Consider the following 18,123-nt stretch of genomic DNA (forward strand, 5'->3'; position numbering starts at 1 on the left):
TTTCTTTTTCTCTCCTCCCTCCTTCTCTCTTTCTAAGACCTTACTTAGTTCCATGGTAGTTCATGAACTAAAGCTTTTTAAGCAACCTTGGCATGATCTTGTTCCCCAGGAACAGAAGGAGGAAACATAGGGAGTAAGCACAACCCAGGAGTGAATGCTGCAGGACAGCTCTGCTTGTATTTCAGAGTGACTGCCTTACTTGTGAGGCGAGCTCTTCACTGAGACCTGTTTCTGGTCTTGGGGAAGATGGACCTGCCTGTCTTTCTCTTCCATCTTATCTTTGTCTTTATGCTATGTTATTTTTGTGGAAATAGAATATAACAAAACATAGGAGCTTGAACTGTAGACATGTAGAAAGTATAACTGTGGAATTTTATTAATAATGAAATGCCCTTGTTTCTTTGTTTAGGATCAGACTCTGTCATTTTACTCAAAGTGAAAGATTCCCAGGCTCCAGCTTCCAGGTAAACTTTGGAAAAAGATCATTCTTAACATTTCATTTTCTTTCTCTTTAATCAGTTTCTTTACAACCACTAAGAGTTACATGATATAAAACATTAAAACTGCCTCAATTCAGATATTTATCATGTGTTGTCTGAATTATTTTGATGACTTTCTAATTGGTCTTCCTTCTTCTAGCTTCATTTTGTCCTTCATTCAGTCTTTCACCGTGTTCTCCAATCCATTCTTCTGCCTTGTTCTCTCATTCATCTCCCACGCAGCAGCCAGAGTGACCTTTCTAAAATGCGTGTTCATTAAACTCCTTCAGGGGCAACTTATCAAACATAGAATCAAGTCAAACTCCTTAGTATAGTATATAAAACACTTCAAGCCTCATTTCCTATTACACATTCTTTCCTTTAACAAATATTTATTGAGAGCCTACTGTGCGCCAGGTACTAGTAGACACTGGGAATAATAGCAGTGAACAAAATGTAAGCTCTCAAGGGCTTACATTCTAGTTGAGGGAAGGGGTAGGGGACAAATAACAAATAAACATGTATTCCAGGTGGTGATAAGTGTTGATAAGAAAAAGAAAGCAAAAAGACTGGGGTGAAGGGGCATCTCTGATAAGATGGCATTTGAGCAGGGACATGATGGAGGTGAAGACGCTGAGCTACATTCAGTCTGTAAGCATGGTGCGCACTTTCTTGCCTTCATATTCAGTGTTCATTCTGCGTGGAATGTCCTCCCCATCTTAGCTTGTCCGTCTGACAGTAGTCTCCTTATTCTTCAAGTCTCAATTCAGATGAGATCTTCTAGGTAGCAAGTACTTCTTCCTTTGTAATTCAGCAGGTTACTACTTATATTGTTACATCTGTGCCATATATGGCCTTGGCAATTCAGTTGTTGGGATGATAATAATACTTGTTTTCTGTTCAGAAGCTTAGGGATAATGTTCTTTATTTATCTCAGTTCCCCTACTTCTTCATAGCTCACATATGTGTTCTAAGCTCTAGATATTTCACCCAGAATTTCTATTTGTGTAGTTCTCAGGGAGACTTTACAGTTTGGGTTTGTATTCTTTCTATATCTTTTGGAGTCGCCTGGCTTCTGGTCTTGGCTTTTCCAGGATTCATGTAACTTTGGACAAGTTGCCCTTCTGAACCTTAGTTCTTTATTTATAAAGTGCCAGTATTAATAGTTTACCACTGAATTGTTGCGAAGATCAGCTGAGATAAAACACTTGTGAAAATGTTTCATATGTAAGTATGCTTTCTGATAAGAAGTTCATCTCGGGTAAAGAGTGCTCTCATTTCCTTAATGGTTCTTTTTGAAGTCTTCCTTTCCTTTATGGAGGTTTCTCCTAGTGATGACTGACAATTGAGATGGAAGGAGAAATGCCCTTTTGGGTGTGGCTGACTGAATAATGCTGTTTGTTGAAGCTGAAGCCTACTCTCCCAGGTCTTGGTTGATTGGCCCTCAAGTCTTAAACTCCCACCACTGCCTCACAATTAAGTTCTAGCAAAGATGACTTGCCTTTATTTCCCAGAATATGCCGTGCTGTTTGTGTCTCTTTGCCTTTGTACATTCAGATCCATCTGCCTGGAATTCATCTTCCTCCTTGTCTACTTGATAAGCCCTTATTTTGCTCTTCACAGTCCAATGCAGGTGTTATTTTTTCTCAGAAACTTTGACTTCTCCAGAAAATATTAATCCTTCTGCCCAGCAGTACTTCTGTCTTTGTTACTAATACTGTTACACGTACCACGCAGTGATGATCATAGTGCCTGGCATGTGAGAGGTGCTTAGTAAATAAGTCTTTGTTAAATGAATGAATTTCCTAGAGAGCCTGAAATGCTGTGTTGAGTAGCTTAATACTCATCTTACCCCTTTTGGTTTAATGCCTTCACTTATTGAAAGACACTGTATAGTAGTAAAAGAGCATAGTCTTTGGAATTGTACAGACATGGTCCACTCCTGGCTTTCCCAAGACAAATTATCCTCTGAACCTTATAGTTTAGGTAATAATTCCTTTTATATATTATTAAAAATATATATATATATATTATATTGAGGTTTAAATAATATGGGGATTGTAGAGAGGTGTAACTAATTTGTAAAACAGCAGAATTTTACATGGAGAACACTAAGTAGATGCTCCGTAAATCGTTTGTAGTTACTCTTACTGTATCCCTTAATTATATGAGAAATATTGCACAATCTCTTTGGAAAAGCAATTTGCCCCTGCATTTTGCTTTCCTAAGCCGGCAGAGTCATTGGAGAGGAGTACTTGCCCCTACGTTATTCCTTTATGCAACAAATATTGAATACCTGCTACTTGCCAGGCACCGTTCTAGGTGCCAAGGACACAGCAGTAAACAACAAAACAAAAAGACAAAAACCTCTATCCTCATCAAGTTCATATTCTAATAAGGGAAGCAGGCAGATTTGAGTAGCATGTTCCATTACTGTGAAATTCTGGATGATTCTCGTCATACCTTTATATCGTGTAATAAGTATGTTGTTGTATTCATTTGTTTTTAGTATCATATACCAAATAGTCTTCGCTGTGCTAGATCTTTGTGGCTTTCAATCGTTGTTACATGAGTTGTCCTCTGTGCCAAGGGGATAGGCCGCCTCAAGTTTCTCCTCTCATTAACTTCGCTGACAGCAAAGAGGCAATAGAACAGCATTTTCATTGCCAAGCCCCAGCCTAAGAATGATTGAGAACACTAATTTTCAAAAGTTAGGCTAAGGAGCAAGGGACGCTCTCTAAGCTCTTCTTTCTAACCTCACTAGGACAGATTGTAGAGATTTAAGAACTGAAAGGGACTCTAGCCACTGTATTTTACAAATCTAGAAACTAGAGCCCATAGAAGTGAAGCGACTTGTTCAAGGCCACAAAACTAATCAGGGACAGCTCCAGAAGATACAAGTCTCTTTAACTCCCAATTTAATGCCTTATTGGCTTGTTTTATGTATCTAGAAGTTTCCTGTGGAAAAGTGCTTACTTTTCTTTTTGTTTCTGTGAGAGATCCCTCAGTTAGGGATTTGAAGGTTGATGAGGATGTTTGAGAAGAACAGGAGGCCCTAGAACAACTAACATGCCTGGGACTCTGCTAAGCATTTTTCACTTGGGTCGTCAGCAGAGCCACATGGAATGGCATTGGCCTCTCATCGGAGGAATGGAGTTCTGTCACTGATCTTCTGCTTTGGTTCATTGACTCACTAGCTATTTAATAGGGACTGTTCAGTGGGTAAGGGGCCTTCCTTGGTGGTGTGTGGTTAAGCACTCTGCTGCTAACCGAAAGGTTGGTGGTTTGAACCCCCCAGCTGCTCTGTGGGAGAAAAGACCTGGTGATCTGCTTCTGTAAAGATTACAGCCTTGGAAATCCTATGAAGCAGTTCTGCTCTGTCCTGTACTGTCCTGTAGGGTCACTGTGAGTTGGAATCGACTCAACAGCCGCAGGTTTTTATTCTGTGGGTAGTTTTTCTGTATCTATGTAATTTGGATCAATACATTTTGAATCAAGTAGACTGACAAAAAGTTTGTTCAAGAACCTGTAAGATTTGATGAACTCTTTAATAAATGTGTCAGTCTGAACCATTTGGGAAGAGTAATGTTCTAGTTTAGTATATTATCTTGATAAATGATAGGCTCTTTCACGTAATGTTTGTCTCATGCAAGTAGGGAGCTTTGCTCAGCTTAATCTCTCTGCTGAACTTTGGGTCATCTTCTTAACTAATATGTGTGCAAATGACTCCTATTTGTGTTTCTTTAGGTCCAATTACAATTATCTTATGTAATTCAAGGACCTTTTACTTATTTCATACTTGTGAAGCATTCTTATAAATAATTTAAATGGTTGGCTTTGTTGGTAAAGATACTTGTATCTTCTCATAAACCTCTTGCTCATTTTTTGCATTTTTCTCTTCCCACCCGTAGTCCTACTTTTTTCCAGGCAGAGCTGTGGATCAAAGAATTGTAAGTTATTTATTTCGGTATCATTTTTCCTTCTCAGTCACTTCATTTTCAGTTAGAAGAAATCAGACAATTAGCCAATCATCCTGCTTATTTTTTGTCATTAAGAATTATCTATTTATACTTTAAGTTACTGGGTTTTAAAATTTCTGCTGGTGACATTTATATGCTCAAGTTTATTAAATCTGTAACAATTGTTGAAGCCAAATTGAATTGGAAAAATTAGTAAAATTAACTTATTAAATAATTCATATTTTTGGAGTTTGCAAAATCACAGAAGCTTTTAGTTTCTAAGTTTCAAGAAGTCGCTTTGAGTTATCCAGACTTCCTGTTCTTAGTGAGTTAAATTTTTTTTTTTCCCCTGTTTTTTCTTTTGCATCATAAATACATGATGTTTGAATTACAACTCAATGTTATTTTCTTTTGTATTACTTTCTCCTTTGGGGTTCTTTCCCATTTTGGGATTTTTAGAATGAACCTTCACTTTCTCCATAATCTTAGGAGGATATCCAGAAAAGGACTAAAGAGTTATAAATATCCACAAAAATTATCTGTTCATATTTAGTAGCCAAGTGATGTTTTTTCATAATTTCAATAAAGATGGTAGGATAATTTCATTAACACCATATGGTTTCACTCTATGTATTAAAATATAAACATGGGAATAAGTTAGTGTAAGGATTTTAGACTTTCTGTTTGGAAATCCTGATGGTGCAGTGGCTAAGAGCTATGGCTGCTAACCAAAAGGTCGGCAATTTGAATCCACCAGGTGCTCCTTTGAAGCCTTGTGGGGCAGTTCTACTCTGTGCTGTAGGGGTGCTATGAGTCGGAATTGACTTGACAGCAAGGGGTTTATGTGTATTTTGTTTTTAATGTTCACTGTGTTTCAGCATTATACTTGATACTAAGAGGGTGATCTACATTTGTGTCACTATCTTTTACATGCCCTAGAACTAGTGTTTACGATTCTCGAGCACGGGAGAGATTGCGTCAGATTGAAGAGCAGAAAGCCCTGGCATTACAGCTTCAAAATCAGGTAAAGAATTGGGATAGAATTATAAGTAGCACATCCAAGTTGAAACTTTTTTGCAAAGTTATCTGGATTTGTGATCAAAGCTGTTATGATTACAAGATTGTATTATACTGTAGTGTTGAATGACAAGTGATATATTTTCTTTGTCTAGCTAGCCAGGACTACTTAGTGCTCACTGTCTTTCAGAGATTACAGGAACATTCAGCACATGATTCAGTAGAACTGCATCTTCGGGTACCTCTTGAAAAGGAGATCCCTGTCACGATCGTCCCAGAAACAGAAAAGAAGGGTTATAAATTAACTGATAGTAAAGATGAATTTCCTGAAATTACAGAGGTAATTTACTACTATAAATTCCTACACTATCAAATATTATGTTTAGAAACAATGCTTTGGACAGATTTCAAGCATAATAACAATAGAACTTAAATTTTATTACATACTTCTACCTTCATTTGTATTATATACCTATCTGGCCTTGGTTTTTAAAGGATTATTGAGAATTGATAAAAGAATTATAGATGACTTTTAGCTACTTCAGTGAAATGGTATTTAATAAATTTGTGTTTCATTGCATGTCTGTTTTGACTTAATGCACATGTATAATACTTCGACATCAAATGGTTAAGTTCAGGCTTACTATTAATAAATTATTTTTAAGTTTTAAAGTAGTAAAATCCAACTCTTGAAAATTTAGATAATACATAAAACCCTATGTATATTTTAAAACAACCCATTCCTTAATCTATACATCTCTTTGAAAAGCTGTCGTATAACTGGTGAGCATAACACATTTATTATAGTTGTGCTGGATTCCATATTTCACATTTTTAAAAAAATGTCTAGGAAAATAGTGTCTAAAAGATACTACCTTCACTCCGTTGTTACCTATTGAGAGAGAAAGTATTCTGTTTCTCAGGAAGTCATTTGGACCAGAGATATGAAATATAATTAGCTCATCTCATGAGTTTAGAAAATTTGATAACAGCAGGTTATTTCAGACTTTAGAAATGATAAGAAACAAGGGTCTAAATGTGCTGAAAAAGAAAGAGGACGAGGTGGAATGGAAAATATAATCAGGAAAATTACTGAGAAGGAATAGAAACCAAAATGTTAGAAGTTAACAGTTAGTTAGTAGTAAATACAGTCTAGGGATGGTATAGGGCTCAGTGAGAAATCCAGTTTGCCTGAAGCCATATATTTTTTATTTCTTGACACTTTTTTGATTTCCTAGGAAATGGAGAAAGAAATAAAGAATGTATTTCGTAATGGGAATCAGGATGAAGTTCTCAGTGAAGCATTCCGCTTAACCATTACACGAAAAGATATTCAAACTCTAAACCATCTGAACTGGCTCAATGATGAGGTAATCTTGTCCCTTTTCTGTGTGCATATAGAAGTGAACGTTAAATGGAGATTAAATGAAGGCATTAGCTTACTCTTTGTCAAAGGGGCCCTGAGATGATCTGCATCAGCCTTACCTCTCACAGACCTCCCCATTCTCTTGCATAAGTATGAGGGGAGTATGGTGGAGAGATGCGTTTTAACAGACACCTCAGGTGATTTTTAGTACTTTAAAGAACCACCGAATTTACCTTTTCCTACATTAAAGATTTGAACACTAAAAAAGAGGACATTTTCTCTCTAGTATTCTCACTTCTTTAAGTTACCTGCCCTGCAGTTCAGCTGACTGTGTTGTAGCATGAAGAAATTCTTGGGGATTTCTATATAGGAATCCATTTCTACTTCCTTTCTGTCTCTACTTTTTTTAGGACGCTTAAGTTATGAGAGGTAAGCTTTCTAAAATTGTCTTTATTAATACTTAATTTTCTTTACACTGACATTGAAAAAGTTGTATTATTAAATATTTGATGTAGTAGGGGAAAAAGTTATGGCCCTCAACTCTCAATTCCACTTATTTTCTTAAATATATTAATTACACTACAATATTTAAACTGATACGTCCTAGTCCTAAACCAGTAGGAACCTGTTTTATTTCCAAAGAATATTTTCATGGCAAAAGAAGAAAACTGGTTTGGGTGTCTTTTCCTAAGTACCTCATTTCTTAGGCTCACTAGGAGCATCCCTGCCTGATCCGGGTATACTCAAGCTTCGCATCTATGGAGGAGTTTTAGATACTCAGTACAGTAAGCACTAGATATTATAGATACCCATATCCTATTCGGATCCCTGGAGGCACAGTGATTAAGAGCTTGGCTACTAACCAAAAGGTCGGCAGTTCAAATCCACCATCGGCTCCTTGGAAACCCTGTCAGTAGTTCTAGTCTGTCCCATAGGGTCACTATGAGTCGGAGTCGACTCAACTGCGGTGGGTTTTTTTTTGTTATATCCTATTCTTGTATACCTTCTAAATAATATTACTGACTTACATCTGTGGAATATTTACCTCATGTTAGGCAGGATAAACTAGTTTTATAGATGAGGAAACCTGGCATAGAAAGATTAAGAAAATTTCAAGGTCACACAGCCAGTAAGAAACAGAGCCAGTATTCAGACCTAAGCATTGAATTTTATCTGTTATACCATGCTGTCTCAGAATCTTATATTGGATTCTGTCTTAGGATCAGGTATATAGAACTTTGGAAACCATATGTCATGCCTATTAAGTTGATGTTCTCCAGGGCCAGAGGGACTAGCTCTATTCTCTATGTTATTGGTCTGTTTATAAGATAAAAGTTTCAGAAGCTCATCACTCTCTGAATAATATCTTTGAGCAAGAATGATAGGGAGGGCACAGTTTGGTAGCCTTGCTTTAGAGGAAACCACCTGTGTTTCTTCAGGCTCAGAAATGTGACATTAGAACATTGGATCAAAAATAGGAAAAAAGAGCTCACCAAATCAAAGAGAAAAATGAAAATGAAGGACAGGCAAAAATATACAATTACCGGGTATTTTTGATTTGGAGATATTCATCTGCTGTTTTTTGCCATTTTTCTGCCTGTCACTGCTGGAGGGGAGGGTTCAGTTATTCCAGCAGGATGGCAGCCTTTGTTGTAAATTATGTGAAACCTGCTAGGGGGCAGCAATGAGCAGGATACGAGCTGAGTTCTTGCTGTTTCTTGTGGCAGTTACCTCAGTGAGATTCCCTTACAGAGGCAGTATTCATCAGGACATATTTTCCATTCCCTGGGCCCATCAGAGGCTGGATTTTTAGCAAGCAAAGTTAATGGAAATTACATTATTTAGAGGAGATGAGGAGAAGGAAAGATTCCTTGTCTACTTAATCCTTGCCACACCTGCCCATAACTTTTATAGGGAGTGCTTGTCTTCTGAGTTCAGAATAATGTTAACCTTGAAAGCAGGTGCCAATTTACATGTTCATGATGATGATGAGAACTATTTTTAAAAGCACCCTTTTCAAAGTACCACACTTCTCAAGCTTTCACACTTATTGCCCTTGAGAAGATAACATTCTGATGGGGTGTTAGTATGTATCCTTAGGTATTGATACCCATTTAAAGATACTTCACTCTGTTTCTTGGTTGTGAGCTCTCAATCTCTTTTCCAAGTAATTTCTCATCTTTTAAATCCTATTCCCTTCCCTCAAATAGAAGTTCTTGTTAATAACCAATTCTCTTCTTTTTAAATCTCTTGTCAGTATTACAGGATTTAAAAAAAATCTTTATCCAAGGTAGGTGACTGACGCATTATTCTTAACATTTTGCAGACAAGGAATAAGATTTAGGAAGTAACAGGGATAATACTTAGTTTGCAAGGAAAATAAAATCTGGAAGTTGTCCTGTAGTTGTCTGAACAGACTACCCTTTATCTGTTCTCTTTCCTAAAAGAAGAGTAGGCCACACTGTATTTTTATACAATAATAACCTTTCAAAAAAAATTTTTATGAATGTGTTTATGTATCAGTGAGTAGTAAAATTCTGTATAGTTTCAAAGGACTAATGAGTGACAGGATTGGCATTTTATCCCAACGTAAAAAAATAGAACCTCTCAAAAATGGAATGGGGGAACAGGCTGCCTTGTGAAGAATACAAAAGGAGGCTGCAAGATTGGTAACATCAGGGATATTGTAGATTGGGCCTTCTATACTGAGTCAAGAGAGTAGCTATCAATAAAAATATCTGGTCAAGGGAAGGAAGATACACATGGTTAAGAAGAGGAACGGTTAATTGCAAAAGTAGATTGAAAGCCAGTCAAGAAACAAAATGAAATATTTTAAAATGGGTGTTAGTACTAGAAATCACTTATTAGTTTCCTGGAGATTGGAATAGATGGCTTCTAAAATCCCTTCAGATTTTAAGGTGAGTTAATTTAGATCCTGAGGAGAAGACTGTTCTGGGCTTTGTATGTCTGTTTGTGGCCATATGGTTCTGCTTCTTAGTGGGTGCAAGGCATCAGATACATTTAGAAATACATAGAAATAATTTAGGCATATAAGTAAATGGATTTGAGTTCCACTTCTGGTCATGAGTGAAGTAAAAGGAGCCAGATATACCTTTTCAACTTAAACAACTAGAAAACTAGACAAAATATATGAATCAACAGTTTTCAGACATTGGATAACAAGCAGTGCAGGACAGTGATCCCTGAGAGAAGAGATATAAAAGGTGAGCCCAACTATTTCCCCAACATACTGGGGTAATGTGTATATTGAGGGTGGGGGGGCAGGGGAACTGGCAGCGCCTGGCAGTCTTGCTGAGTTGAGGAGACAGTTCAGAGTGAATTCAGGGAGACCAAAGCAACTAAGGTTTGTGAGGCAAAGTACTGGAGGGGAGATTGCTGCACAAAAAGAAAGCTCCAGATTTCTACAGAGGATCCTGTCCAGTCTTTGGATGTGTACTGATCTGTGCAGGTATGGGAAGAAACTACCAGAGGCTGGGGAAGGAACCACCAGAAAGAAGGAATCAACAATCCTCAGAGCTTACACAGGACTGAGAATAGTTTATGTTCCGACCAGCCAGAGAGGAGAGACCTTAAGTCACAGGGCATTGATAGATCCCTCAGAAGGGTGTTGCCTCACGAGCTAGGGCCAGTTTGGCCCTGTAATAAAGGCTGCTCTGAACCCATTGTAACAAAGCTTAAAAACAAGACTAGAAAGCTTGAAACTGGGTCGAAGTAACAACTGTATCACAGAATGAAGCTCAACAATATTTAAAGGAATATGATAAATTCCAGCACCCAACAATGTAAAATTCACAATGTCCAGCATCCAATCAAAAATGAACAGACATGCAAACAGGAAGGAAAATACAACTCAGAGGGAAAAAAATTAAATCACTAGAAACGGACCCAGAAATGATAAAGATGGTAGAATTAGCAGACAAGAATGTTAAAACAGCAATTATAAATATACTTTATATATTCAAGATGGTAAAGGAAAAATGGAGATTATTAAGAGAGAAATGGAAGATATTTTTTTAAAAAAAGATCCAACTTGAACTTCTAGAGGCGAAAAATGTATCTGAAATTAAAATATATGTTGAAATTAATTTTCATAATGTATTTTATTTAACCCAATATATCCAAAGTATGTCATTTCAGCATGTAATCAATATTAAAATATTATAAATAAGATATATCACATTTTTTTCATATTAAAAAACTGGTTGCCATTGAGTTGACTCTGACTCATCGTGACCCAGTGTGTGTCAGAGTAGAACTGTGCTCATACGGTTTTTAGTAACTTATCAGAAATAGGTTGCCAGGCATTTCTTCTGAGGAGCCTCTCTGGGTGGACGGAAGTCTCCAGCCTTTTGGTTAGCAGCTGAGTGCATTAACCTTTTGCACCCCCCAGGGACTGCAATTGATAGAATAAGTCAATAGAAAATCAGTAAGGGTATAGAAGGCTTGGACTGGTAGATGGATCCCATCTTCTCCAATGTCTGTGACCAGGAAAAGGAAACACTTTCTTCTCCACACAGCCCTATATGCCCTGTCCCACATGGAGAAACAGGACAATTACAGCATCTCCTGTCTCTATTTTCTTTCCAGAGCTCTGTTCTCTCATCATCCCTTAATATCAATTTACATGGTTGAACTGGAAGGGTAGCAAACAGGCATGTCTTCTTGTTGGCTCCTTTGCAAGCCCATATTAATAATTCCCAGTTGTTTCCAAAATGGGAAAACATTGGACTGCTTGAATATTGCATTTCTAACTTTACCAGCTGGAGAAAGGCCATGAGGATAAGACTCATTGCAAATATTGGGGGTGGTGGCGGATGGAATTGACATAAAACCTACATAGCAGGCTATAACAATACTGACACCATAGCTAACCAGGCAGACTAATTACCTATTTTGTAAGCCTCTTCTCTGAAAGGAAAGATGTCTTTCAGCTATTTAACATCATAATAGCCTTGTGTACAGAGACAGAGAAAGTATTCTTACTTGATTGGTAGTGGTGAAGTAAAAAGTAAAACTTCATAAGGGATGTAACAAGGTCACGTGGTTTTCATTGCATATTCAGGGTCTGGAACCAGAGCACATAACTCTTTGTCTGGCATTGTAACTTTTAGAACATAAATCATCCATGAAAATGGGGGAATGTAGTGATCATAGCTTAATATGTTAATTCTGTTTTCAAGGAGTAGTTAAAACTGAGTGATGCTCGGTAAAAGGAGGACCCAGCCTGCAAGACATTAAGTACAGCTAGACAAACCTAGAACAGGAAATAGATTTTCCTTAGAGAATAAAAACTGATTGCAAAAGATAATAAAAAGTGAGATAAATTAGTCACATGAATACAATTTACCATATGCCCTGCACTATTACATGTGGATTAAAATGATCACAATGGAAGGTGTAGTGTTTCTTACTGACTCATTGGCTTCCACATTATTTTAGCTTACCTCTTAGCCCTGAAAGACCTGGGAGTTGTGCAGGGTAACATGGAGAGTAGTAATTTCAGTTGTCATTTTATGACTCCGTAATAATAGATGTTACCTACCTATCTTTCTCTAAAACTGTAGCAGTGATTCTAATAATTTGTTACTTGAATTTGTATTTGAGAAAAAGCCTATGTATATGTTCAGAGTGATGGGCGCAATACATAGAGCTTTCCTGAAGCCTGTCTTCTTAGTTTCTGTAATATTACTAGATCAGATCTTATGAGTGAATGACCTTCTGGTCCGTAATACTCAAGTGCTGCTGTTTGGTTAGTCTTTGGGGCTTTGTGGTTGACAAGGGTAAATTTAATTTAAAAATCAGAATGGGGAGGTAAGGTAAAAATTTAGAAAGGTAAAACTGGAAAAACTTCTTTTTTTCCCCTCTAATAGTTGTCTTGGTTTCTGCGCAGGAGCACTGTCAAGCCCAGGACTTTTAGAATATTTTTTAAGCAAATTGAAAGGGTTGAGTATAAACATGGAAGACTTGGCTGTTAGTTAAATGTTTTACTTCTAAACGCATGACAGAATGATAGCGTGGCCGGCTTACTGGGCAAGAAGGAAGATACAAATAGCAATGGTCATTTGTGTCATTGTGGTAACATACAGGAAAATGATTAAGTCCTTACTTGGAAAGCATTGTAGACTTTTGTTTTAGAGTGACTTTTTTCAGCTTCAACCTGGCAGCTCTTCAAATAAAATCACAAAGAAACATGACACTGTAAACAAACCTCCCCTTCCCCAGACAGGACTGCATAGACAAGCAGGCGCTCGTGGCCAAGGCTGTGAGGCAGCAGGAGGGGCAGCTCCATAGGCACCAGGAGCCACAGCAAGCCCACGGAGGCAGTGTAGACCCCGAGAAGGGTGACAAGTAGACCAGCACTGGCAATAACCCTCAAATGCTGGTACATTGGCAAGATAAACAGTAGGCACAGGGCTGGTCTACTACTTTTAGCCCCTATTTCAAAGGGAGTTCAGAATCTGCTGGAGCTAAGAGAGCCTTGTGTGCAGAAAGGGCTCTCACTGTACGGGGAAGGACCCTTTTCTTTACAAAATATAAGCGGATGCTCAGACCATCACTGCTTCTCTTTGATCTTGAACACTGTGATCTCTTCTCTCATTTCTTTTGTCCTTCATCTTCAGCTCTCCTCTGTGAGGTGACATGTAGGATTCTTGTTGTTCTCTAACTGTATTTCTTAGCTTGGTTTTTTTTTTTTTTTTTGGTATGATCACATCTTGGCTGAACTATGTATATTTTCCTCATTTGTCAGAGTAATAGCTGAAAAACTGAGTAGAGAAACTTGGATCTAAATTCTGCCTCAGATGTCATCCTTAGCTAATAGGAGGGAATATTGAGGCCACCAAGCTCCCTCTTACCTGGATATAGGGGAAATCCAGATCTTGTCAGAGTAATAGTTGAAAAACTGAGTAGAGAAACTTGGATCTAAATTCTGCCTCAGATGTCATCCTTAGCTAATAGGAGGGAATATTGAGGCCACCAAGCTCCCTCTTACCTGGATATAGGGGAAATCCAGATCACTAGATAGAGCTAATTAAAGAGCTGACTTTGGAAGAGACCGATTTCGTTTTGAATCAGGAGCCCTGGTAGTGCAGTGGTTAAAGCGCTTAGCTGCAAACCAGAAGGTCTGCAGTTCAAACCCACCAGCTGCTCTGCAGGAGAGAGATGTGGCAGTCTGCTTCTATGAAGATTTACAGACTTGGAAAACCTATGGGGCAGTTCTACTCTGTCCTGTAGGGTTGCTAAGAGTCAGAATCAACTTGATGGTGGTGAGTTTTTTTAAATTCCCCTCTTAGTGACGAAACCTTGGTAGGAGACAGGACTAAATCAATAGAAGAGAGGATTCTCAAAGGAAATAGATAATGTGGTGTCCTGATTGCTGGGTCTCTGTTCCTGTTCAGCTGTGTTAGTCTTTAGTTTTATAATCCTCCCTCTCAAAGTGGGGGCGGGGGTGGGAAACTCAGGCTGTTTAAGTCCAGCTAAACTTCTTTGGTTTCTGGAACTTTTTTCTCCTGAAAATATGGTAGTGTAGCATGTTGCTGGTTTGTGTTGTCTTTTTTTTTTTTTTTAATCTTAGGCTAATGAGCCCAGAGGTGATACCTTCCTGATGGGCACCTATCTCCATGGCTTTTATGTGTTTGACTGTCTTTAGCTCTCTGATTCCTCTTACCTCCTTCCTGATTCCATGTTACCTGTTATAATGTGTAAATTGTCCCTGTGGAAGATCTGGCTTGCAGTGACTGGTAGGTCATCCGCCTATTCACTTCATCCCTTGGATTGAAGGGTTTGTCCTCATAACATGGCTGATATTGTGGGTAGAATGCTAGATGAATCAATCCCCCCTTGCTGATTTTCTCTCACTGGAGAATGTAGTTTGCAATCTGGAAATTTGTATTTCTGAGTAGATCCGCGTGCACTGTGGCTACCTTCTCAAGTCTAGAGGCATCCTACATCACCATTATCCTCAGGGGCAGAGTTAGATTGGAAACCTAGATTTGAGACACCTAGGCTCTACACAGTTCTAATTGTGCCTTGATTTGTTATTGTTTAAAGCTACTGAGCTCTAGCAATGTACTGGGCATCACACTAGGCCGAGAATTAGCTACAACCTGAGTCCTCTGGGTTTGCTGGGCCTGCTGTTGCTCAGTCCACAGAGCTACAGGCAGAACGGTGTCTTTCTTCAGCCTCTGCCACCCCCACCTCAGAGTTCTGCCTCATGGTGAGTGTGGTTTCCCTGCCACTGCCTAAGCATCCTCATCTATAGGCCCTTTCTCTGGTCTAGACCATGTTCCGATGTGTTCATGGCAGTGTTCCCTGCTGCCTACCCAGTATGTAGTTGCCTACTGTTGAGCAGTAGCTCACTGCTCTGGCATCCTGGTGTGTAAATATTTGTCAAAGGACAGGGGCGTTTTCCCATTCCCCAAAAAGCATTCTGAAAAATGTGCCTGTTTTCTTAGTCATATTTCCAAGTTGTGGATCAGTTAGCCCATTCATTCCTTGTAGTTGACAGACACTGGCCTGGCCTCAGCTGGCCACATAAAGTAAGTATGCAGCAACTTCCAGCACAATAACTTTCAAGCTTTAGTACCAAGGAGTCCTGGACCTAAAGGAACCATGGACAACATAGTTACTATTAGAGGGGATGTTGTTTCATTAACAGAAAGAATCACACATCTCGCCTGTCAGACATTTTCATGTCTCTCACTCATACTTGATATTGAAGGCATAAATGGAATCCACAAAGATGAGAAAGCTAAACATGTAGATTCTGGGGGAGAACTTTACTCTTCATGTTTGTGACTTGACTTTCAGGTCTCATGTAATGTAGGTTTTTATGCTGCATTCATGCCTGGCTCTATAGAGGTAACATTACTGAGCTGCTGTCAGTTTAGAGGTATTTTTCTAGTACCATTGATGGGTTTATCCTAGGCCATAGGCACTATCACTTAATTCTGCTTGAGACCAAACAATTTGCCTCTGCAGGATGGCTTCTTAGGCTAAAAAGACAGTCTTTAGTCATGGAGCAGGATTTTCTTTCTTTGTACAAAGCTAGGTGACCTACATACAAGGATTGAACTCTCAACCTTTGCTTCATTAACAGTAGGCTCTAACAAAGTGGGCTCAAGATCTATTTAATTTGCTCACACAGTCCCAACAGATTAAAGGGACTGCTAATGTGCCTTATTAAACTGCTTGCATTCCTGGGTTCCTTTTTCCTAAGCCTCACCTTCTAACACCCCTTCCTCTCCATTCTCTCATCTTTTGACCTAACCCTCGTCTGGCCAGCATCTGCCCATTTGTATCCCAAACCCCATTTTAGATACATATATACGTATATATACACATACATACCAGCTTTTCCTCTTTTTGCTGTTTATAACCACCTCAACCCTCCTCCCTTCTAATCAGAATTTGTTACAGGGCATGAACCTGTTGGATGTTTAAGTCTTGAGTTGAACAGGAAACGATGACATACACTATTCGCTACAGCAGTTGCTTCCCCCCCCCATATAGTACAACTACACAGAAAGGCCAGGGTATTCTAATACATAAAATTTCTTCCCACAGATAATCAATTTCTACATGAACATGCTGATGGAGCGAAGTAAAGAGAAGGGATTGCCAAGTGTGCATGCATTTAATACCTTTTTCTTCACTAAGTTAAAAACGGCTGGATATCAGGCAGTGAAACGCTGGACCAAGAAAGTGGATGTATTTTCAGTTGACATTCTCTTGGTGCCCATTCACCTGGGTGTACACTGGTGTTTAGCTGTGAGTACCTCTTTTATATCTGATAAAAGTTAAAAGAAATGTATAATTATAGAATACACAGAGGGTAGTGAGTAGTAGTTCTACATTTTCACTTGAGGATTGAGAGAAAGTAATAGTGTGCTGTGGTAAGTTGAATAAAAATCAGATAGATCAATGAACCCTCTGTCAAGAATGGGAGATACTTAGACTTTGAAGAAAGCTGTGCAATTTTCTTTTCTGGAAAAAGTTTGAAAGAGAGTTACAAGTTGGCGAAGCAGTGTCAAGGCACGGCATGGGGAGAAAAAAATGACTTCTTAATGATGTTGTCAACTCCGATTCTGTGATTATTATTTTCTGCCTAATTATGAGTTGTCTTGTATACTTAGTGTTTTAATACTTTTTATGGCTCTGAGAACATGATACCTTAGCTTAATGCAGCTGTAAAAGTGTAAAAGTTATTTTACAGTCTGTTTTGAATTACATTTGAAAAGCACAAAGCCAAAAGGGAATTCTCAAGGTAAAGAAACAAAACCTGGAATCTTTTCCCCATCTTTCTGAACTGTATAGAGATGATCTCATTCAGCTTAGGTTCTCTGCAGAGCATGTTGTCACTGTTGCCCACCTTGCAGATGGAGAACGCACTCGGGAAAGGTTTCAGGGCAATTACTGAGGCCTCCGATTGGTCAGCCTCATCCTTAGTTCCATGTAAATAATCCTTGTGTTCTTATTTTCTCTGCAGATTTAAAAAAAAAAAATGGTATAATGCAAAGTAGCAATCAAACTTGGCATGATTTCCCAGGAAATCTGGCAGAATAATCCAGTGCCAGGGAAGGGACCAGCTGAGAAACCAGTTTTTTTCACTTTATAAACACACAGATTTTTTTCTTATTCCCAGGTTGTGGACTTTAGAAAGAAGAATATTACCTATTATGATTCAATGGGTGGGATAAACAATGAAGCCTGCAAGATCCTCTTGTAAGTAGGAAGCTGAGACAGATGAGTTTAATGTCAGATATATGTTGTGTTTTTCCAGCTTTTGAACTCAGCTGCTGTGAAGTGATTAATGAAGGAAATCTTCATATTAAGAAAGAATGGATATTTTAAGTCTAAGTAAATAAAATCTGGAGCCCTGGTGCCCAGTGATTAAGAGCTTGGCTGTTAAACATAAGGTCAGCAGTTTGAGTCCACCAGCCACTTCTTGGAAACCTTACGGGGCAGTTCTGCTCTGTCCTATAGGGCCACTATGAGTAAGAATCGACTCGATGACAACAGGTTTGGTTTTTTGGTTTAGATAAAATTTGACAGTATAATAATGCCAAAAATATGTTCATTTGGGAGCAATTACTATCATAGTACACTAAAGTATATATATATAAAAAAAAGAAACTATAAATCATCATCTAATTCAGCCTCCTAATTTTTCAGATGAAGAAACCAAGGCCCACAGAGGTGACTTTATTCCCCAGATCCTACTAGTTAGTGGCTCAGCAGGGAGCCAGAATGCAAATCTCTTTGTGCCCAATCTTTCTCTTTC

General features: G+C 38.5%; 1 protein-coding gene across 3 annotated transcripts in view; it reads left to right on the forward strand.

Moving 5' to 3' along the window:
- The window catches only part of SENP1 (SUMO specific peptidase 1), a 65,073-nt gene that overhangs the window by 36,673 nt on the left and 10,277 nt on the right, over nucleotides 1-18,123 (forward strand). For all 3 annotated transcript variants that reach the window (XM_064284321.1, XM_010596163.3, XM_064284322.1), the window contains 7 exons: nucleotides 410-464; nucleotides 4,391-4,429; nucleotides 5,378-5,462; nucleotides 5,646-5,795; nucleotides 6,694-6,825; nucleotides 16,407-16,610; nucleotides 17,485-17,564. In XM_064284321.1, the coding sequence (XP_064140391.1) occupies nucleotides 410-464; nucleotides 4,391-4,429; nucleotides 5,378-5,462; nucleotides 5,646-5,795; nucleotides 6,694-6,825; nucleotides 16,407-16,610; nucleotides 17,485-17,564 (745 nt within the window). The remainder of the gene's footprint in view (nucleotides 1-409; nucleotides 465-4,390; nucleotides 4,430-5,377; nucleotides 5,463-5,645; nucleotides 5,796-6,693; nucleotides 6,826-16,406; nucleotides 16,611-17,484; nucleotides 17,565-18,123) is intronic.

Source organism: Loxodonta africana, chromosome 4 (assembly GCF_030014295.1).
Source record: "Loxodonta africana isolate mLoxAfr1 chromosome 4, mLoxAfr1.hap2, whole genome shotgun sequence".
In the NCBI taxonomy this organism is placed as follows: domain Eukaryota; kingdom Metazoa; phylum Chordata; class Mammalia; order Proboscidea; family Elephantidae; genus Loxodonta; species Loxodonta africana.